We start from the raw sequence: 24,378 nt of genomic DNA, 5'->3' as shown, positions 1-24,378 counted from the left end.
GGAAAGCCCAGAGAGGTTCATCTATAGATCATTTTGAATTCATGAAATCCGGACATTAATGGCGTTTAAACGTTTCATTACCATTTTAGATAGGGTGTGAATATTTCTGCAGGGAAGTTTTCAAAATTTGAGGGTAAATACTAATCAACCCGGGTCAACGATCATACAACTTTCTTTGATTTCGTACTAGGTCATATATGATTCTTAGTAATCATACTAGGTCATATATGATTTGTATGAATTCTTGGTAGTCATACAAGGACCATATATGATTTCCTAGAAATCATACAAGGATCATACAAAAAATTCAAAGACTAAAAACTGTTTTATTTTGATTTTCGATAGAAGTTGAAAAATTTTCTTGGATTTCATACAAGGTCATATATGACACATAATACATTGACTGGTGCCACAAACTCTCGTATAATGTAGTCAGAAGACTTATTAAATTATTATATCGCATTTGCAATCCACATTTGATTCTTTGTGTGCGCTAAAAGAATAACTTTGTGGTTTAAACGTATTCAGAAACGAATATGGCGTGATATGCATTTTTTTCTTGATTAATTTTTTTTTATAAATGAGCATTTATATGTACAAAGTATGTCAAAAATTTTGTTATTTGTTTGGACGTACTCTTTTATTTTATGCCCAACCTGCAATTGATATTGTAAGTTAGGGTCTTTTGGTGGATCACAAATGATGCCGGGGTATCATATAGGTGGTGCCCTACCGAACGAAAACAATAATGATTTCTTGGTAATCATACAAGGATGATATGTGAGTTATTTGGTTTCATACAAGGATTGTACTAAGAAATCAAGTATGGACAGTATGCAATCATATATGATCCTTGTATGAAATCAAAGAAACTTCAACCCGAGCTAACAATCCCCCCATTACCCCCAAGATCTTACATCGTTTTACCTCCTTAAACTTACACTCTAATATTACATTTTTTGGGCGTTAATTTTCTTTTTTTTTTTGGGGGGGGGGGGTAAAATCTAACAATCCTCCATTACTCCTAATACCCTCTAGTCATTAATCTTACATCGTTTTAACCCCCACCCCCCAAAAAAATACCCCCTTAATCTTACATCTTTTTGTGGAGTAATTTTTAGTGGGTCAACTCTAAAAAATCCCCCCATTACCCCTATCACCCCTTATTACCCCCTACTCTTTTATCGTTTAACCCCCCATAAACAGTTACCCCCTTAACCTTGGGGTTATTCAGGGGGTAATTTCGACACGGGTACTTATGACTAACCACAAGTGCATTACAATCTTTGATCTCCAGCTATTATGAGGACTTCGGCATAGCACCATTATAGTTACCTAGCGTTACGTTGACAGTTCTGTTGTGATCACGGACAGGACGGAATGCTGTGTTGTAACGAATGCCAACGTAGAGCTGCATCATAGCAGATGACATACCCGTAAGCCAAATTAAATAAAAAACAAAATAAAAAATTATTGCGCATTAATATCACGCAACCGTTTTGTTGTCAAATTTAGTGGACCAAAGGGTTGAAAAATAAACATTCAATCCTGTTTACCAAGAAATAAATTTCCGAACCAAGATTTTCTTCATGCATGCAGCAGATTCAAGGTGGAGGCCGATTGGACCACACTCTTTTAAAAGGAAATCAGATGCATTGTTTCAATTTCTTGAGATTATGATTTAGAAGCACGGTCTTTCATATTAAAAGGGACTGTGGAGGATACTTTAAATTTCCACTGTTCGAATTTACTATTAGCTGAGCTGATTTAAATTGTAATTGAGTTATCAAATGACATTGTCAACGCCATTCTGTTTGTATACAGAAAAAGTTGGTAACTCTGGCTATAATATGGTGAAACCTCACACGACTAACACTGCATTAGTTGTTATTATCACAGTACCTTGAGTAGAGAATATCGATTACACATTAGCATGTTATTATCCTTTTAAAAAAGGTTTTTTCAAGTATCAATTTTCACGCAATTCACCTGGCGTCGGCTATAACGATTTGGTTGCTCATAGATTTGAAAAATAGATTATCGTACGTTCCGGACAGTATAAATATGAACTGTTTTGCACCCATTTTATACTTCTTTCTCGTCCATTTTACTGTTTGTTATTTATATCCTATACCCCCATGTAAAACCTACGCTTACAAAATCCACTCTTATTTGTTTTCTAACAATAGTTGTTACGAGTCCCAGTAGTAAAGTCACGTATACCTACTAGCTGATCTGCGGGACTAGTCTGGTAGGAAACAGGCCGGGGGTGCATTCCCCGCCCTACCCCCAAAAAACCTAAGGGTTATTGCTTTTAATTTTTTAGTTAGAATGGTCATTATCTCCCAGAATTCTGTTATCACAACGAATTATGAATCCAGTAAAGTATTCCTTATCCTGTAAATCCTTGTACATTCCTAATACTTCTAAATTGTCCAAATTCCAAATTGTCCAGATTCCAAATTGTCCAAATTCCAAATTGTCCAAATTTCAAATTGTACAAATTCCAAATCTTCCAAATTCCAAATTGTACAAATTCCAAATTCCAAATTTTCTCAATTCCAATTTGAATAAATCCTTGCAATTTTAAAATTCATTATTTCATGTCCTGCAACTACCCCCCCCCCCCTCATCCCCCCACCCTCTACCCCCACCCTCCACCCCCTTCAAAGCTGCTATTACCTTTTTTCATCACTTTACTTCCTTTTTTTAATCCTGTGCCATTCCTGTTATTTTATTTCATTTATTTTACTTTACATTATTTATTTTAATCCTGTGACATTCCTGTTATTTTATTTCCTTTATTTCTTTTATTTCATTTACTTCATTTATTCCTTTATTTTAATCTTGTTATTTTATTTCATTCATTTTAGTTACTTCATTCCTGTTACAATACTGTTATTACTTTTCACTCATTTTAGTTACTTCATTCCTGTTACATTACTGTTATTTTATTTCATTTATTTCTGTCTAGTTACTTTCTGGTTACTTCACTGTTTTTTTTTACTCCTGTTAATTTACTTTACCATTTTCATTATTTTATTTCATCATTTCCTCCGTTTTGGTACATTAGTGTTATGTATGTTACGTTGATCCTTTTCTTAGTTTAATTCATCTTCGGATTATTCAGGTGAGTTTATTTTCATAGAGTTCATTTTCACTCGCTTAACTTGTTAATGGTTATAAATATTAGTGATTATCGTTCTGCTTTATTGGCTGCTCTGTTGTCAAATTTGATCTCTTAATTCTATCACTGAGAATCTGATATGACCTCATCTTCCGTGTCCTCACCTGCTGTGTCATATTCCAATATTCTACAAAATAATAAACTTAATAATACTTTGCAATCCGAAATAGATCTACAACATATGCAATTTATTCCTCCGTTTACGAAGGATGACTTTAAAGACTCTTCTAAATTACAACTTGAATACAATGAATGTGTAAGTTCCATTTTACAGCAGTTTGCTGAAAACTTACATCCTAAACTCACGACTTCGAAAACGTTTTTCAAAAAGAAAGATGGTAAAATTCTTCATTCCATCTCAGTGATTTCCCACCAGAAGCCAAAGCGACTTTTGTAAGAATTAGGACACAGGGTCTACAAATACAAAACAGAACTGTGTTTCCTATTAAAAGAGTTAAACTCGATTCCTTAATACAATATTTCCCAAAAAAAGTCAAAATTAAATTCACAAATCTACCTATAATTTGCGACAATATTAATGTCAAGAAATTGATAGAGCTTCCGTCAGGAATTCAGCATGAGGCTGCCCTTGTGAGAGATCAGGACACTTTTATTTCTGTGTCTTGCTATAATGGCAAAGCCACGTTGAATGTTATTATTTCCAATTCGGAACAGGAAACCACTCTACGTTGATAGAGCTTCCGTCAGAAATTGATAGTGCTTCCGTCAGAAATTTAGCATGAGGCTGCCCTTGTGAGAGATCAGGACACTTTTGGTTCTGTGTCTTGCTATTAAGGCAAAGCCACGTTGAATGCTATTATTTCCAATTCGGAACAGGAAACCACTCTACGTGGGTGGTCTTACAAAACTAGAACCAGTGGTGGTTTCGTGTGGAACTCTGTAATAGTCGGCTATCAAATCCCGTCACTACATCACTGTGAGCATTGCGTTGCAGCAAAGAAACTCAGCCAAGGTCATCACAAGGATTGGTGTTCCTTCGCTGCCAAAAAAAAAGTGAAAACAAAGATGCTTCTACCAGAGAACAACCCATTAAAGAAGATTCAAATAACGACAATTCTGCATCTACTATAGACAACTTGAATACTGACTCGACTACTGACAACTTGAATAACACATCTACTGTTACTTCTAACGAGACAACTAATACTGTTACTTCTATTACTTCTACCATAGCACTTGATTCTACTATTATTGAAAAGAATACTAATACAACTCCTCATACAACAACTCATATACTTACAATACAGGACAAATCGTCCACTACTTTTAACAAACTACAAGAGCAGAACTCTACACAACAATTTCCGAGTGTTTCACAATGTGATGACCCTTTGATACCCGATATTCAATCATCGCTCTCTATAGTGGATCAAAATTCCACTTCGGATTTTTCTGAATGTGATTCAGAAAAATCAAATAAAGATCCTACAAACCTTAGTAATGATGATCCCTTTATAGATGACGATACTTTTCATGTAGTGTCTTATAAAAGGCAACTTACAACATGTTCACCTACCGCACGACCGAAACGACCGAGGCAGAATAAAGCTGGCAAAAGACAACGAGATAGACAAAAGAAAAAACAAACTAATTTGCTTCTTTCCGGTCATATTGACCGAGATGCTTCAATATAACTCTCCCCCATGGCTCTCAACATATTTTCTTTCAATGCTGCGGGCATGGGAAACTCGATTAATATACAAGCCACGCTCAATTTTTGCCTCAAACACAAAACCACTGAATACTTTGTCCTTTGTCTTCAAGAAGTCAAATGTTCCTTTCTTAAAGTCTCTCAAAAAGCTCTTTTTGACAAATTCAAGTTACAATTTCACTTTCATTCCGCTTCCGACAAATCCGGTGGTCTTCTTATTGCCTGGAGCTCAGATTTGGGCACGACCTCCCTGCTACAAAATAATGAATCCTGCCAATTACTTCACTTATGCTCCCATAACATCTCAATTTGCAACATTTATTTATGCGGCAGAATATTTGAAAAGGCTTGTAAAAATGTAAATTCAGCTCTTAGCTTTCTCTCTAATAATACAGAAATTATTCTAGCAGGAGATTTTAATTCTTTTGACATTATTCCTATTACCTCATCCCGCAGTTTACGTACTAATGACATTCGTATTAAACGGTTTTCCAAAGTCGTTGATCTTATCCAACAACATTATTTGCACGATTTTGCTGCCCTGTCAGACAAAATCCACTTCACACATTAAGATAAACAGCATAAATCTTTCTCTCGCTTAGATTACTTCTTTACACTAGCCAATTGTAGCTTCACTTCTATGAAGACTCATCATTCTACACTTTCGGTTCACTTTCTACTTCAATTAATACCTCCTTCATCACAACAAGATCGTGGAACAAATCATTGGAAACTCAATGAAAGTGTCTTATTACCAAACAAAGAACTTATTGCCTCAAAATAAATGCATTCCACCACTCCGCTGATAACATCATACTAGAATATGAAGGAGGAAAACTCTCTATACGCGATCTCTTACGGTCTTTGTCCATCGTGAAGAACAAAGTAGAAAGGGAATATAAGCAAAAATTAACAAACAAACTACTACTCTTAACCCAAAGCTTTGAATTTGGTGACAACTCTTCCTCCTCCTTTGATGAATTTCAAACACTACAGAATGAACTGACATCCATTGAAACTAAAGAACACTATGACAATGACGCAATTTTCAAACGAAACTGGAGACTCTGCAATGATGGCAGTCCTAAGATCCTCAAAAATTGGAAAGACCACAAGAATTCTGTCATCAATATCTCCCACCTCAAAACCCATGATGATCATGTAATAGAATGTCCGGTCCAAATTCTCAATTCTTTTTGAACATATTTTGAAGACATATATCAGAAGAAAACTCCGAGTAGCTGTGCTCCTCTGATTCAGAAATTCTGTGAAAAGCACTCAATTGACAAAGACATTGAAATTGGTGGATACATAACGGAAGACGAAGTCCAAAAAGCCATTAAGAAATTGAATAAAAGAACTGCTCCTGGTGCTGACGGCTTAAACCCTAATTTTTTTCGACTTTTTTATTTGGAACTATCTCCCATCCTATGTAAAGTCCATAACTCAGCATTTGATTACAACTCACTACCTCCCAGTCAAACGCTTTCCATCATCAAACTCTTACCTAAGAAAGAGAACTCTGAACAACTGAAAGACTTTCGTCTTATAAATCTCCTTAACACTGATGTTAAGATCCTGTCGCATATCTTGACATCACGTGTTAAAACAGTTTTAGACAAAATTATTATTTCCGCTCAATTTGCATATCTGCCCAATCGGAGTATCCACTCAGCACTTCCCGCAATCCGAAAACGTATTAACTTACTTAATCGATCTCGATGCGTAGTAAATATTGACTTTTCAAAAGCGTACGATAAAATTGACAGGGAATACCTATATGATCTACTAAAACGTCTCAACTTGGATGAGATCACCCTTAAAGGGATTCAACTTATGTACAAAGCGAACACCGCTCTAATTGAGATAAATGGTCAACTATCAATTCCCCTAGAGATTAATCGGGGTGTGAAACAAGGGTGTCCTCTCTCTGACCTGTTATTCATTCTGGGCCTTGAACCCCTACTACAATCCATTGAGGAATGTCCTCAAATACGAAATTATGAAGGCAGCAAAACAATCGGCTAAGCTGATGATGTCAATTGTTTTATCAAGACCAAATTCTTAGAAACTCTCTTTGACATGATTGAGGATTTCTGCGACATGGCATCCCTGGAAATCAACAAAGAGAAATCTACTATTCTATGCATCCGCCCGCTTGAGAACATCTTCTCTTCAAATGTGACCGACTCTCCAGTTTACGATCCTCCTTTGACATCTCCAGTTGGGAGGACATATTTAGTTATCCAACTACAAGGAAACTTCGATTTACGACCAGCATCTTACTTGCTGCATGGCTTGAAAACTCCTTGAATACTCTTTCCTTCCTAACAAACTTCAGAACTTAACTCTTCTTATTGAATAATGATTGTTCTTTCTTAATTGTCCTTTTGCAATGTCATTGTTTTTAAATATTTCCTCATAATATTTCCTCATAAAACCTGCAATTGATATTGTACTTTATGGTCGTTTGACGGGTCACAATGTGATGCCATGGTATCATATATGTGATGCCCTACCGAATAGAAACAAAAAAACCCAAAGCATTGAATGTGGTGACAACTCTTCCTCCTCCTTTGATGAATTTCAAACACTACAGAATGAATTGACATCCATTGAAACTAAAGAACACTATGACAATGACGCAATTTTCAAACGAAACTGGAGACTCTGCAATGCTGACAGTCCTAAGATCCTCAAAAATTGGAAAGACCACAAGAATTCTGTCATCAATATCTCCCACCTCAAAACCCATGATGATCATGTAATAGAATGTCCGGTCCAAATTCTCAATTCTTTTCCAACATATTTTGAAGACATATATCAGAAGAAAACTCCGAGTAGCTGTGCTCCTCTGATTCAGAAATTCTGTGAAAAGCACTCAATTGACAAAGACATTGAAATTGGTGGATACATAACGGAAGACGAAGTCCAAAAAGCCATTAAGAAATTGAATAAAAGAAGTGCTCCTGGTGCTGACGGCTTAACCCCTAATTTTTATCGACTTTTTTATTTGGAACTATCTCCCATCCTATGTGTAGTCTATAACTCAGCATTTGATTACAACTCACTACCTCCCAGTCAAACGCTTTCCATCATCAAACTCTTACCTAAGAAAGAGAACTCTGAACAACTGAAAGACTTTCGTCCTATAAATCTCCTTAACACTGATGTTAAGATCCTGTCGCATATCTTGACATCACGTGTTAAAACAGTTTTAGACAAAATTATTAGTTCCGTTCAATTTGCATATCTACTCAATCGGAGTATCCACTCAGCACTTCACGCAATCCGAAAACGTATTAACTTACTTAATCGTTCTCGATGCGTAGTAAATATTGACTTTTCAAAAGCGTACGATAAAATTGACAGGGAATACCTATATGATCTACTAAATGGTCTCAACTTGGATGAGATCACCCTTAAAGGGATTCAACTTATGAACAAAGCGAACACCGCTCTAATTGAGATAAATGGTCACCTATCAAGTCCCCTAGAGATTAATCGGGGTGTGAAACAAGGGTGTCCTCTCTCTGCCCTGTTATTCATTCTGGGCCCTGAACCCCTACTACAATCCATTGAGGAATGTCCTCAAATACGAAATTATGAAGGCAGCAAAACAATCGGCTAAGCTGATGATGTCAATTGTTTTATCAAAACCAAATTCTTAGAAACTCTCTTTGACATGATTGAGGATTTCTGCGACATGACATCCCTGGAATTCAACAAAGAGAAATCTACTATTCTATGTATCAGCCCGCTTGAGAACTATGTAACAGTTCGTCAATCCAAGATATTGGGTATCATCTTCGATTTAATGCACTCACTCTACGATCTTCACAAGCTCCTCAAACATCAAATTAGCAATAATCAAGCCACTTAAGCTCGTTGTCGGAATACGCGAGCAAAAGCCCTCGCAATTGACACTTTCATACTTCCCAAATTCTTTTACATTGTCAGACACTCTACAACTACAATTTCTACTTTGAAAAAATGTCAATTAGAAATCAACAATCTTATGAAAGTATCCAACAAAATTGAAATTAAAGCGTCAACTCTACATCTCCCGATTTACAATGGTGGTGTCAACCTACCTTACATACCAGCAAAATTATGTGCCTCCCTCATCATTGACTACTCTCGAAAGTACATTCAATTGAGCCCTTTCTTTGTGCTCTTACTCAAACACCACAATATTAAAATTGACATAGATAACAACTGCATTTCTTCTAGCATCAACAATCAAGTCATCACTCTTCAATCTCCACCTATCTTCAATAATGTGTATCAGCTTCTTATGCTTAAATTTAATCCTCTAAATCATACGCGTCTTCAGAGATCAATGACACGGTTTGGAACTTCCTATGATCAATTGATGCTGTTTTCACGGAAAATTTGGTTGAATAAACAGCTTCGACCGTACCAAAGAGACCTTCTCTATCGCTTATGCTACAACACCCTCATTGACAAACAATTGCGATGGCTCTGGAATAAATCCGAGTCCCCTATTTGCTGCTTCTGTGACAATAAATTTGAAACAGCAGAACATCTTCTCTTCAAATGTGACCGACTCTCCAGTTTACGATCCTCCTTTGACATCTCCAGTTGGGAGGACATTTTTAGTTATCCAACTACAAGAAAACTTCGATTTACGACCCGCATCTTACTTGCTGCATGGCTTGAAAATTCCTTGAATACTATTTCCTTCCTAACAAACTTCAGAACTTAACTCTTCTTATTGAATAATGATTGTTCTTTCTTAATTGTCCTTTTGCAATGTCATTGTTTTTAAATATTTCCTCATAATGTAAGACACTCTGAGTTCAATATTCAAAACCTGCAATTGATATTGTACTTTATGGTCTTTTGACGGATCACAATGTGATGCCATGGTATCGTATATGTGATGCCCTACCGAATAGAAACAAAAAAACATAAATGGTTAAAGATTTTCAAAAAATAGATGTATGATTCTTGGTATTCGTACTAGGATCATATATGATTTCTTGGAAATCATACAAGGATCATATATGATTTCTTTGGTTTCATACAAGGATCGTACTAAGAAATCAAGTATGGACAGTATGAAATCATATATGATCCTTGTATGAAATCAAAGAAACTTCAACCCGCGAATCTACCGAAAACCCACTAGCTGGCTAAAAAACAATCTATTATTTTAAATATACTAATATACTTTATCCCTCATGCTTTCTCGAAGCATCCATACTTTGAATCACTCCTAGAATTACTCTGTTGTTGTTTTGCTCTGATCACTTCTTCGTCGTGGTAAAGAAATAGCTCTTCGATTTTGAGTACATCAAAACTGCGCAAGGTTTACAACATAAAACATGCAAAACTCAACTAATAGGGAACTGTTCTGTATGACGTTTTAGTGATAATGCAAAAGCTTCTCCGGCTTGCATAAAAATATCAAGACCTATCCGTTCTACATTATTTTACAAATTTCTTATGGTTTACTAATGCGATTTGCTAAGTAATAAGATTATCGATCAATGTATAGTACAGAGTTTACAAAAATGAGTATACAGAAAAATTAAACGAAAAATGGCATCATTTAAAGGTAGCTTTAACAGATTATAAGTACAGCTATAGAAGCCGTCAAGTTTTTATTCATATTAAGGAAATTTATCCAAAAAATTTAGTAATAAATTATATTGTGAGTCCGACTCACAATATAATTTATTACTAAATTTTTTGGATTTCTACTCATTGATAAATTATTATAAAAAAGAATCTGTTGTGCTGTTTAGAATTAAGACACTAATGACCAACAGAACATGTAAATTAATTTATGGAAACTTTAATAGCTGTGCAAATATGTTCCATGTTCTAGTGTTTTATAACACAACGTGAAAAAAACATCCAGACTGTCCCAGACAGAACATGCTTGTGTCTAGATTTTTCCAGGCAAAAAACTTCTACCGCAATCTAAACTTTTCATTCATTCTTCAAAAGTAAGTATTTTCAGACTGTCGTTCTTTCATCTCCAGACTTTTTATATTCACCAAACTATCATCATTTCACCAAAATTTCGTGTGTTCAAAAAATTTTGTGCGTTATTCGTGCGTTCAAAATGTTAGTTCATGTCCGATAAAGTTATCATTACAAGTATAGATATTATCGGTACCATAGGGTGATGATGGTGATGATGTAGGCCATTAGAAAATTATAGATATATAACTAATAAAACTTGGTTGTTGGACAAAGGGGTGCCATAAATCCAGGTAATAAAGCTTGATAAATTTTTAGAAGTTTAGCAATGTTCTCTAATTTTTGTCGTAAACTTGTTCACAACAAAGCAACATGCTGGATGCAACTTTTTTCCGTTTGACTTTTTGAAACTGTTCTACTCGTTGAACGAATTAAGGTTATCTACGTAAAAAACTTTCTTTTGCAAGATCAGTCAAGATTGCTGAATTAACCATAAGCTCAACCGTTTTTATCGTTTTTGTTTCAATTTGATTTTTTTGTGGGCTCAAGGATTATTATGTTCAGACTTTCGTGCGTTCAAAATTGTCTATTGTAAAATTTCGTGGGTTCACAGTTGCGTATTTCTAGATTTTTTGCGTTCAAAGTTAGCAATGTCAAGGCTTTTGTATGTTCAAAAAGGCCCATGTCCAGACTTTCGTGCATTCATTCGTGTTTCCAGAATGTGTAATTTTGAACGCGCGACTCATTTTGTGCTTTCATTTTCTGCTTTCACATACTGACTTTTAGCTTGTGACCTCTTTGGCTGCATTAAAAAAGACATAGAAAAAGGCAGAAAAACGCTTTTCTTGCCAGTAACATTTAGTAATTATCTGTTCTCTTGTACCCCAGATTTTAACACTTAGAGGAAACTTTTCCTATAGAAAAAATGAAATAAAAAATGTCATGAATAGTGAGTGAACTGTCACTCTTTCTATGCCAACAACCTCTTTTTTAAAGAAAACATATGTTATTCTTTTTGCAAGAGAGCGCTCAATTTGTGAGCATTATAATGATTTGTATAAGATATGCATTGCAGCCAAAAATCGAGTAGGATCTTGCAAGATTTATTTGGCTGAGCAAATGCAGGAATGGCAAGTACAGTTCTAAATACTAAACTTATGTGTCCGAAGCCATTTGTCCATCCAAAATTTTTAATGAATTTCATTTTTCAAATAATTAACTGGTTTTCTTATGATCAATAAAAACGTGCAAAAACCGAATGTCCATTCTACAGTCATGGGAAAAAACAAGCTGCTTGGTTCTGCCAAGACTGAAACTAAAAAAATAGGGATATCGTGTTACAGTACTGATTTGATTATTTAATACTGAGAAATGATGAATAGGAACTTTAGCGCATTATAACCCCCCGCCAGATTAGAGGTCATATAATGTATAACGTGTATTTCCTCCCCTCCACCTCCTCCCCGCCGAAATCATGGGGAACAAACAACAATGGAGTGGGGGTGCTATAATTTCGTACGGGGGCTATTATAGGAGAGACCCTGCTACCAGGATCCAGGAGGATAAGCAATAGCTGTCGTGTGTATTTCGACCACGCTTCTCTAAGGTTTAACAATTTTAAGGCTTCTTGCGTAGATTCCAAAAAAACAATAGGGAAACAGTTTATAATCCAACACAGTTCCTCTGAGTGGCCATATCCCGATTTGAGTTTCTATTTGAAATATTTGAGAGATCAGATAGAGAAGTACTTCATCAGACACAACGACACCTTTAGTAATTTCACTCAGACTAATTGCAGCGAAATGGAGAATATGCAATCTGATTTATCCAGTGGATTCTGTTATCGAGGTTAGTTCCGAGTTTTTGTCATATTCCATCTCTGCTTTAATTTTTGATCAAAACGGACCATCTTTTGCAGCACTTGCGTGAAAATCAATAGCCATGATTATAGTGGCTGAATGTGCCTGACTTTAAACATTTTTCTGATAATTTTTATCAGAAAACTATACTCCCCAACACAATATTTTTACACTTTTCCTAGAATAGTAGGAATTTTTGTACACTGATTTTTTTCAATATACCAAAAATTTGACCGCAACTCTAGATTTGTGATTAAGTTCTTCAAAAAATTTACAAAGCAAACAAGATGGTATGTATTTATTTTGTTTCAGGGTACACCCAATCCTATATGCTGGATTTGACCTCAACTGACGCACGTAAGTTCTCACAAGAAGTGTTTCACACATGAAAATTAAACCTCAATTCGTTTGCTAAAAAGTCTTATTAAGGTAAATATAGTTCCGAGAAGCCTAAGCCAATTGAAGCCAAGAACTTAAAACGTTTGCATCCAAAGCCGAGCTCTTTTTGCTGTAATATTCCCAAAATTATTTTCCATTTTTTGTCCAAGTTACACTGCTTCCCAGCTCTTGTCAAGGTTTTCTGTTTCTGAGTTTTGCTAAAAAAAACAACGCCAAATAGAGAACGAGGAGGCTCGGTCATGTGCGTTTGCACATAATGTTTCTGACTCGCTCATTGATAATTTTTTGACTTATTTGTCTACCATATGTAGAGATGTTCGAAAAGAGTAAAAAAAATGTTACAAACACAAACTAATCAATGAATTAAATAACGCCATGCTGAATTAAAAGCGCCCAAGAGATCTGCCAATAAAAACACTACGTTGCAATACAAACACCAAAATAAACAACAAGAAATACATTATTTAAGTCAAATCTACGGCACTCGTCAACTTAGTAACTGTTGAAGATTGCTGTAGCATGTTGGTAATGGGACTACGTAACAACTGGACAAACGAAAAAAAGGGGTTGAAGTTAGAATAAATGGCTTTTTGATGCCAAATAAATTTACAAGTTATAAAAAACATTAGCTTTTAACAAATAACTTCTAGACTAAAATATTACTCCTCAAAAAACATTGCGACTTTTTTAATGACAATTAGTCATAGGTCAGGACTACAAAATGATAACCAATAGAGAAATGCTCACAAAATTTAAACCAGTTTACGGAATCAATAAGTACTGAAGCCATTAGTGTCATTAGCTATTAACAGGGTATTATAAATTATTTCGGCTATTATTCACACTATATTAAAAAATAATACTCAAAAATTTTTATCTGTTTTTTTTTTGCGTTTCATTTGAAAATCAGTGAAACCCGCCATTAAACTGTTTATGTTGAAAACCAACAAAAAGAAATACAAATATTGACCACTTGCATATTTTTAGTGAAACTACTGAAAACGCGTTGTGCCACCGTCAGAAAACTGCGGTTAAATCACGAAAACCGCGACAAAAAGGTTGCATAAACGGGAAAAATTGACGAGACCTCTCATTAATGAAACAAGATACTAAGTTTACAAAAAGAAGAACAACGAGGGCAAAATCAAAAATTATCCTGAAGTTGCTGAAAAATAAGATCTCTTGAGCCATTAGCTATCAAAAAATGGCATCGAAAAACGTTGCTCACATCTCAATAAGAAGGCAATGAGATCTATTATTGATCAGAAGAGAATTTTTTTTCACAACTAGAGAATGGTCAACAAATACAGGTAAAAACGAAAAATAAAAAGTAGAGAAGCATGTGAAGAAAGTGATGAAGCTATTTAAAACCAAATGCTATTCGCTATAGTTTTTTTTGAGCGTCTTTGAAACGCCAGCAGGAGGTTTTCAAAGTCTGAGAACACTTCAAGAAAGATCCAGCATTGCATAAATAACTAAAATTAATCGAATTCAAAAAAAAATTCGGAGCAACAATTTGAGACCAAAATTGAACAATTTTGACACCTAAAGTGGCCAAAAGTACTTCATAAACTAAATGTATCAGTTCTCAAAAGATATTAATTTAAAAATTTTTTTTTGTTTTAAGTTTTACGCTTGAAGAGCTTTTTACTGATAGCACTCGCAGCTCTCCACGATGAAAATATCGATTGACCAAAATTGGCTATATAAAAGCCAATCCCAGTTGGGCATAGAGTTCCTCCCCTCACTCAGTGGGGTCGGAACAAAAACTATTTTGTTTTTAGTCTTTTTGAAAAGAACATCTGTACTCGGAATACTACACAAGTTGATAGGTGCGTCAGTTGTTCTTGCGAAACCATCAACAGTGTTATATGGATTAACATAAAAGAGAGAGTTTTTCGTCGCTGAGAGGAAACATTTACAGGACGCTTGCCTTACGGCGTTCAGGTTTATTTGTAACATTTTATTCAATATATTTAGTTAGAATCTGATTTGAGTGACTGACTGCACTTCACAAACGTTTTCAATATTTTAAACCTGATTGGTACACATAGGAATCGAAGTTTAACAATAAGAAAACCAGCATCCGTGATGACGCTGAGTTAGTAAATAAATTCTTTCTTTACTTTTCATCACAGTAGTTTTTCTTCTGTAAAATTTCAGTCTTTGTTTATTTGCAGTCAAATTTGTTTGGTTTATGAACATCAAACTTTTGAGATTGTGTGCCGTTTTTTCCAATTAAAAATAATGTATATTATGGAAAGAAAAATGATAACTAATCACAAACAAAAGAATTTGGATCTTTTCTGCTAGCGCCCCCCCCCCCCCGCTTCGGTAGGCACCCCATTAAAAAATGTGTAAACATATTGTTAAAACTGGGTAATCTTTTACTTGAACATATATGAACAATATGCATTTACTAAAAGCTAGCACAGCTATGGTTTAAAAGTATTACGTATTCAACCAAAATTTGGTGCATATAACGTAAGCATCAATAAAAATTTCTGTATTGGATCATTTTTGGTGTTATCGGCTACAATAAGGGCTTGATTTTTTAAAACTGCTTAAGGAAACTATTCTAAAAGTGCCTTCAATCGACCTAGACACTCTTGTTTCAATGAAATGCAAATATCGTTCTCACAATTCGCAAAAACTTAGATTTTGGGGGGTGCAAATTTAACGGCTACATAAGGCTGGGGGGCGCTAGCAGAAAGTATCCAAGAATTTTTGTTTGTCTGATTTTTCGTTTCATGCTTTGGTTTAACGCTTAAAAATGTAAATGAATAAAAATTTTAACAAAATGAAACTGAATAAAGTTTTTAGAAGTAATTGCATTTAAAACATTGTTGTCGGTCGATATAATTGATTAAAATTTGGTAGCTTGAGATTTAAGTGTTCTCTTTTATGAGAATGTGCTTGCGTAAAGCAGTGGGAGGCGTATTTGTGTGTGTGTGTGTGCTATCGCTTGTTTGTGTATGGGTATATGTTTGAGGTGACCGGATAATAGATCGAAAGGACAACAGATTGAAAACAGAAAAATTGGGACAATAGATCAAAAATTAATCTCAATTATTATTGGTTGAAATTAAGCATTGTTTGCGAGGTGCAACATAATTACCACATTATGGCCATGCCTCTCTAGGCATGGCCATGCCTTAGCGGCCCGTGGGACTTGTATGGATCTATCACAACTGAACAAAATATCACAACACATGTTATATGCTGTATAAAAAATGAGCGCTCAAATCTGATTGGTCAATACTCAACTTAAATAATTTAATTTTCGATCTATTGTCCTAATTTTCGCTTTCGATCTGTTATTTTTCGATCTATTGTCCTAGCAGCTATATTTGCGTGTGTATGTATATTGAGATTTGCCGAAGTGTAACGACAGTTGCTTCATAGAGTTATTGTAATAAGCTAGTTGCTTTTAAAAGTATTTTATTATTCTCTGAATTTTGCAAATTTCCTGAATCCTTGGAAAAGTCCCAGCTGTATTTTTTTTCAGATTTAAGTTGGAGTTATTTTTGCTAGGATTTTCTGCATTTATTTCAAGTTCTTCTATAGTGTGTATTTCACTAACTTACTTTATAAACATGGCGAGAGTTCTATATTGCTCCTCCTTGCCTTCAACTTAAAATTCAAAAATACAGCAAGTTGGCATGCAAATCTGGGGCAACCCAGCCACACGCGCCTTGTTTCTCACTTTCTTTTATTGCCAGTAGAGACATTTCGTACTAGGTAGACTTAAAGAGCCCAGGTTGAGGTCCCAGAAGAAATTAAGTTTGACCAGATAGAGGGTGAAGAGGGTGATCTCACGAAAGGGTCTTACGCATTCAATATTACATAATCTGGAAACATCGAAAAACGAACAGAAAGGCAATTTCCCTCGGAACTACTTTGTTCACGAGCTACATGTGTATAATAAAGAAGCAAGATTTTTTTTAAATCGGGAAAAATATTGTGCAGCATATTCTTACTGGAGCCAAAGCATTGAACTTGTGATTAAAGCACCAATATCTGAAAATAGACATACGAATGGCTGCGAAAATCTGGTGAGCGCACAGAAACTTGATCAATATGTCAATTCGTGGATATGAAAGTACAAAAGTATAGAAATGAAGGCGCAAATTTGTGGTGAAGGCGGAAAAACAAGAAAATCTTTTTAAGAAATTGTCAGAAGTTCGCGTGTTAATTTCCAAGCTCTGAGACTTCATCTGATCATGAACAAAAAACTCTAGCAGAGGCTAGAAAAACTGGTGAACTCACGATAATCTCAACGAGAACGCACAAAATTCTGGAATGTGCAAAAGTCTCGAGAACGCGCGACAGTCTGAACTTGAACGCACGAAGATTTGTACATGAATACTCGAATGTCTGATTAACGCACAAAAATTTGGAAAGCGCAGGAAAATCTGGGCATGTATGCACAAAAGTCTCGTGAACGCACGATAATCTGAGCATGAACGCTAGAAAGTCTGCACATTAATCTAGAAAGTCTGATTAACATACAAAAGTCTGGTGAGCGCACAAAAATCTCGACATGATTGTACAAAAGTCGTGTGAATGTGCCATAATCTTAACGTCAACACACGAGGTCTGTACATGATTGCACGAAAGTCTGATTAATGCACAAAAATCTGGTGTGCACTGGATAGTCTCGGCATGAATGCTCAAGGTTATCGTGAACGCACGATAGTATAAACATGAACGCACGAAGATCTGTATATTAAGGCTCGAAATCTGTATATTAATGCTATTAATGATCTGTATATTAATGCTCGAAATCTGTATATTAATGCTCGTTAGTGATTAATTCAAAAATGTCTGGTGAGCGCACGAAACTCTGGAAATGAACGCAAAAAAGTCTGGTTAAGCCCTGAATGTCCGGAGAAACACACTCGGCCTGGGACGGTCTGAACATACCGGTTGTCCTCTGGCATTTCAGCCTGGAAGCTTTTGTGTGATCTTTATGTTCAGCAAATTGTAACCCTCAAATGAAAATTATGGTTTACATTACAGGCACAGAAAGCGTTGCTGTGTATTTAACCAAAGTGATGTTACCCGGAGTGTGTTTCAACTTCTTCGTGGAGTTTTTCCGTAAAACTGGCTACAATGAACCAAAACACTCTCTTTGCTTTTTCAAACCCTCCCAACAACTGTGTTCCAAAGAAAGTGTGACACTCGAGATAGAGTACTCGTATGGAAACAAGAAAAATGGTGTGAACAGAATCCTCATGGACAGGTAAAGTGCTAATACATTAAAAGTCAGCACCCCTACCTTTATTTAGGTGTCAGTACGATTTACCCAATGCCATATTATACCCAACCTGCCATTTTGCCCAATAACATTTTGCCCAATAACATTTTACCCAGTGATAACTTTAGTTTACCCTATTGCTTAAATTACCAGAACGGGTGTCAGGACAAAATACCCAATGCCAAAATACCCAACGTGACAAAACACACAAAATACACCAGAACGACTATTTAGCCGACTATATAAATAAAGGGCCCCTGGGACTTGATATGATACTATAACAACCGAACATGGGATTATATTTTCCGCATGGAACTTGACTACAAAGACAGAGGGGAATGTGTAATTACCGATTAGTTTCATCGCTGATCGTTCCTTTGTCTGTATATCTCACAGGTTTTTTTGAAATTAATGAAGGACAGGTTTTTACTCTAATCTGATCTACGCATGTTTAACCCCCCCCCCCCCCCCCTGACCTCCAGACTATGCAAATAGCCTACTATAAGAAAAAATATATACTGATATAAGCTGTGAAAACTTCGCTCACTAATATTGCCAATGCAATTGTTTTTACTGTTGAGAAGTTGTCTCACTGTAAGGCGAAGCCAAGTTCAAGTTGAACAAACTCGAAAAGTTAAACAGCTGGAATCAATTCTATGGACATCAAAAACCATGCAATAACTGTCTATCAGACCGTGAAATGGGTTTTCTGGCCCTTGAGGCTGAACAAAAATCAAATATTGACGAAAATTTTACGAAAACTTGAAAAAAGATTGCAGATCTTATCAAAAAATGCAAAAATTTGAAACATTAAAATGTTGAAAACCGTTTCATTGTTACTAGAAGCTATGCAGTGCTGGAAACACTCGAAAAATTCAAAAAAGATAAAAAACTATTAAAAAAAACCAAAAAATTGCAAAAATTAGCATCATTTTGCGTGTTTGTAGTACCAAAACATATAGCTCATGAAATGGTCACAACAGGTAATTTTGTCTCGCAAAAGATCTTCATCAACATTTAAAAACTTCAACCTCAGGCTAATCAAACAAAAACTCAAAAAAATAACAAAATTATGAAAAAATGGACCATATTGAGGTCAAAAGTCCTATAAATGACCTTTTAATCTTAAATTAAGGACATCCCAGCAGCTGCATCACTCTAAGCACTTGAAGGACTACCGAAGCCCACTCTAGGCTTCTAATCAAGCTTAATACCCACTGGGCGCCACTTGTTTATGCCATTTTGAAAGATGAAAGTCATTGAAAAAAGTGTGAAAAAAATCTTTATAAAAACATAGCGCTAATTTTTTTTTTGGATTGTGAAAAACAAACCAAAAACTGTTTCAATTGAATAAAGGAATTTGCCAAATCCAAACTGACAGAACTATATATTGAAGAGATAGAAATTAAAGAGCCTAGCTGATATTACCTTGTATGACGGACTAGCCGAAAGAAGAGAATAAAACTAAAGAGGAAAATAAAATGAAAAAATCAACGACATACAAAAAATTTGAAGCTTCTCTTAACAATGCAATACTGAAGACAACAAGCGGTTGAGCATAACAACAGACCCCGAAAAGTTCTAAACTGGAAAAGGTACTATATTTAAAGCTCAAACAAAAAACCACATGAATAGCAACTGGTAAAATTTTCGCGTGATCCTTATTTGGACAATAAGAATAGTTAAAAGTAGGTATCAAACAGTGGTCAGCATGCAAAGGGATTAGACACTTTAAATGACACGTACGCAAAACTAAACAAAATAAAGCAGCAAGGCCAAAACGAGGAAAAAAACGACACAGAATAAATGTTTTAAGCAACATCCTAGCAAGACATAGACGAGATAGATAGATGAAACGGAATGCCAAATTGACGACATCAATTTAAAAAGTACTAGCTTGCCTGCAAAAGCATCTCAGGAAACTCATTTAAAGGTATGGATGGTTTTAAAGGAATTAAATTTTATTTTTCGCAAGAACTCGGGCTTGAACCCATGCCCATCGTTTGTGTTTATCGATGCGTATGGTTGGCGTCCATTAACCTAAGTTACAGTAATTTTTGTTCAACGATTCTTTGTGTTTGCTATGTTGCATGTTTAAGGAACGCTAAGACTTGTGCAGATACCGAGCTTCTACATGGTGGCATAGCTCGTCTGAAAACGCATGTACTACGTTAGGCTGCATTTTTAAGGAGAGTTAACATGCGGAGATTCGGCGCCTAAACATGGTGACGCAGAATTCGAGGTAAAATTAGTATATGAAAGACAGAAGATGCACGCCAAAAATCTAACTGCAAGAATTGCAAGGCAAATTACTTGAAAACCAGATTGCAATTGTAACTGAAGGAACGGAACGAATAGTTTTGATAAACTTCGACAACATTTGCGAGCACAACAGAGAAACTGTTACCAATGTGCCAAGAAATTTGAATAAAATTTAAAATTGTTTTTATACTGAAGGTAAAAAACTGTGCAGAACTTTTTTAATCATCTTAAAGATTATAAGCAGTATGAAACTGGCCCAACATAAAAGGATGTAAAAGACCCATTCACTTAGAAAAACTCAAAACTGAAACGGAAATTATAATCTTTGAATTACAAGTAGTTCGAAAAAAAAATAAATGAGAGAAATTCAATTCATAAAGCAGTTGAAAATAGCACTTCAAAGCTAGAATAGCAGCAGAAACAAATGTGGTCAGAAAGATTGAATTACGAAGAAGAAAAAAATGCCGAACGTCGAAGCTAATTTAAACGGAAGAAGACCGGACATGATATCAATTTAAAGAATGCGGTATTAAAGCACGGTATTAAATGCGGTAAATTTTTAACATTGCATCATCTCACAAAACTCAACAAATACTCAGTGTCTACAACGTTTAGCAAAAAAATACTTGACAAAAATTTTAATTATTCTAATATATGAAAAGAGACCGTTGCGGAAGTTATTCGAAAAATGAAACACAAAAGGGAGCTAGACAATAAAAACTCTTCCAAAAATGTAAAACTGAAAGAAAAAGGTTTACAAACTTCAAAGCGAATGCGAATGTACTCCAATACACTAACAAGGATAATTTCTAGAGCACCAGTACCCTGTAACTCGTATCAACACATTGACAGGAAGAAAAAGGAAAAGGTAAAATAGAAAAGGACCCAACTGACTACGAATCGAAAGCCAAGCAATCAGTAAATAAACGAGACATGATAACCATTGCAAATAATTTGGCGCATTTCACACAGAGTTTTTCATACTAACAATTAAAAGTTAACTCTGATAAAAAAAGAAAAAAAACGGTAATTAAAACACAACTTTGAAAAAGAAAAAGTCAACCAGAAGTCAGTAAATGAGAACAAGGCGCTTGATCGCCACATAACCATGTAAAGAACTTTAATCAGAAAAGCGGACCCATTATTATTAATAACTTGCTTTGAACAGTTGCATAAGTTACGTCACTACGTAGCTCAACGTGAAACGAAACCCACGCATCGTAGGAACATCTTCTATAGCTAAGTTTTCACGATAAATCTTGACACGTTTTGATAAGGATCTATGCAAAATGCTTAATTTCTACAAATAAAGATCTTTCATAATTGTACATATCTTGATGTTTTCTTTCCAAGAATATTATCAGGATCTTATCGAGGTAAACTAAAGTTTCGTTTCTTTGGGAACAGATTAGATTACTTTTCCCGCCATTATTTTATTGCCAGTACTCTTATAATAACAGTGGCGAGAAAAGAATTGAGGAAAACGAAATCTAATCCCTATGCAGACTTTTGCCACCGTCTTAAACTTTTGGGGCTTCATCTGGACGTTAGGCAGCTGTGCTAATTGCAACGAGAGTTGATTAATTCTATTTTAGCATGGTGATTCAAATTCATGACAGTTTTTACAACTTCGATTCAAAATTCTACGATTCCTTCCCCAAAGATGACGTTGTTCTCTCTGTGATTGCAGCTAACCCAAAATCTAAATATCGCCTGAGCCAATTACTCTCCCGATCTGGTATAGAAGAATGCAGCACAGTTAACTTTGGATCCTTCGAATGCTGCATGACTCGCTTTATTCAGTTGCGAGCGAACGACATCCAGACTGAGGTGTCAGACCAAAAGTCGATATGTCCAGACCGAAATGAAGGCACCAGGAGGTGTCGTGCGTTCATAATTAAACAGTCTGGAAAGAAAAATGAACGCGCCAACGTCTGGAGATAGTAATTTCTGAACGCACGTTAGACTGAAAATCGGCAACTTTGAACACGCCAAAGTCTGGACACGGACAGTTTTGAATGCACCAAAGTCTGGATATAGGAAATTCTGAACCCACCAAAGTCTGGACATAGGCAGTTTTGAACGAAAGTCTGTACACAGGGTCTTTTGGACGCATGATGAACGCACGAATGCTTTTGAACGCACAAAAGTCTGGACATAGATAATTTTTATCGCACCAAAGTCTGGACTTAGGTACTTTGCACCTGGGATGGCCTGGACATAGACATGTTTCTTTTGCGACGGTCTGGACATATCAACTGTTGGCGTGGGACCCCAACGTGGAGAGCTTGTTGTTGTTAAACGGTCAGGTAGCCTCCAAGTCTTTATCAGCCAAACAAGGACAATCGAAGTTTCTTGTTCACATAGGAAATAAGAATTTGCTATTTTAAATAAATTAGTACGTTAAGCGTTATCTGCTCCAATTCCTGGATGTATTCCCGGAACGAGTTTCAAGTCTTCATCAATACCTCTCCAGCGAAATGCTCGACTTGAACTGACACACTATTGCTGATCGCGTCTTGTTTTAGGTTTTAAGACTTGAGGAGGCTTGTGAAGAATTGCTCAAGAGATGTCTAAATCGAGTCAATATCAAAACTTGACCAAGTCTTTTCTGGCTTGAGCACCTATCACCTAATAAAGTGTCCTAAATATTCACTTGAATACCCCTTTTCAATGGGCAGAAATTAGTGGCCATCACTGGTGTGTTTAGGCAATGTATTTTTCCCATTTTTTATCAAATAAAATTTGTTGAAGTGATTGCATTCGCTTGTGCATCTTTTTCACTTTGGAGATTTATACTGACAAGACTTGAGACTCGCCAATACTTAAGATTTGATTCAAGACATGCCAAATTTAAAAAGTGACATGTTCAGCTTGATACAGTGCTGATCCAAGATATGCATTTTCATTGAATCAGTGATTATTAAAAGTGATCATTGATATGAAAGGCAAGAAATTTTGATTTTTGTTGGTTTTTAAGTTGATAAAACCTTCAATAAAATCAACTTTTATATAATTTCTCAAAAAACTCGGTAACATCTGAGTTCTCGTTGAAAACTACCCTTTGAAGTTTTTGCTGATCAAATATAACATTTAGTTCTTCATTCCACGTGACTGGCAACCGTTTAACTTAGTCTATTTTTTCAGAGGGATATATTAGCGGTGATAGTGTCACTGCTAAATAAGATTTTCGGGCATCACAGTCGCTGTATTTCTGGGGTTGAGATATTATGTTTTGTTCCAGGGTTAATATCAGAGTATCATGGTAAGTTCTTTCTCGATTGCCTTTGTATATCCGGGTTCGCTTCTGCCTCAGAGAGTCAACTGGTTTCGGATTCTGTCGAGTTGTCATTATTTTTGTCTTCTGGTCTAGGTTACCTTCCTGTTTTAGTTTTACGTTTACTTCGTTTGTGTTTAGTTGACATGTTTTGCTTTGGGCCGATCTGATCTACGTTGGATTTGGTTTGCGTCCGTTCTAAATAGGTTGAGCTTTCTCAAATTTCATCAGCTGCTTGTTGCCCCGCTACTTCGAATTCATTAAGCGTTTGTTGTCTGTTCAATGTTGCAAAAATAGTCAAGATCAGGATGATTTTTATCTTGTGGGTTTAGTTGAGGTTTCTCTTCCAAGTAGTTGTTTTCTGGATTTTCTCGGGTTCGCTCGATCTCTTGAGGCGGTGATTGTGATTCGACGCTGCCGAGTAAGTTTTGTAAACTCTTACTGGTTTATGGTTTAACGAGGCTCTAACTTTATTTGCCAGTTGCTTGGCCAAGGTGGAGTGAGAAT

The 24,378-nt window shown here is 35.7% G+C and overlaps 1 protein-coding gene across 2 annotated transcripts in view; it reads left to right on the top strand.

Annotated features, from left to right (window-relative positions):
* The window catches only part of LOC142342190 (uncharacterized), a 42,352-nt gene extending 19,369 nt beyond the window's left edge, over positions 1-22,983 (top strand). The window contains exons 6-10 of one of the 2 annotated variants that reach the window (XM_075393419.1): positions 12,493-12,662; positions 12,986-13,030; positions 18,095-18,317; positions 22,190-22,424; positions 22,788-22,983. In XM_075393419.1, coding sequence (XP_075249534.1) covers positions 12,493-12,662; positions 12,986-13,030; positions 18,095-18,317; positions 22,190-22,424; positions 22,788-22,895 — 781 coding nt within the window. In that variant the 3' untranslated portion in view covers positions 22,896-22,983. Of the gene's footprint in view, positions 1-12,492; positions 12,663-12,985; positions 13,031-18,094; positions 18,318-22,189 lie in introns of both variants that reach the window. The other variant, XM_075393417.1, reaches the window with a different exon arrangement.
* Positions 22,984-24,378: the final 1,395 nt, after the last annotated feature.

The sequence above is a fragment of the Convolutriloba macropyga genome, chromosome 7, assembly GCF_964194025.1.
Source record: "Convolutriloba macropyga chromosome 7, txConMacr16.3, whole genome shotgun sequence".
NCBI lineage: Eukaryota > Metazoa > Xenacoelomorpha > Acoela > Convolutidae > Convolutriloba > Convolutriloba macropyga.
Note: the sequence above shows the minus strand (reverse complement) of the source record. Positions and strands in the feature narration are given on the sequence as shown.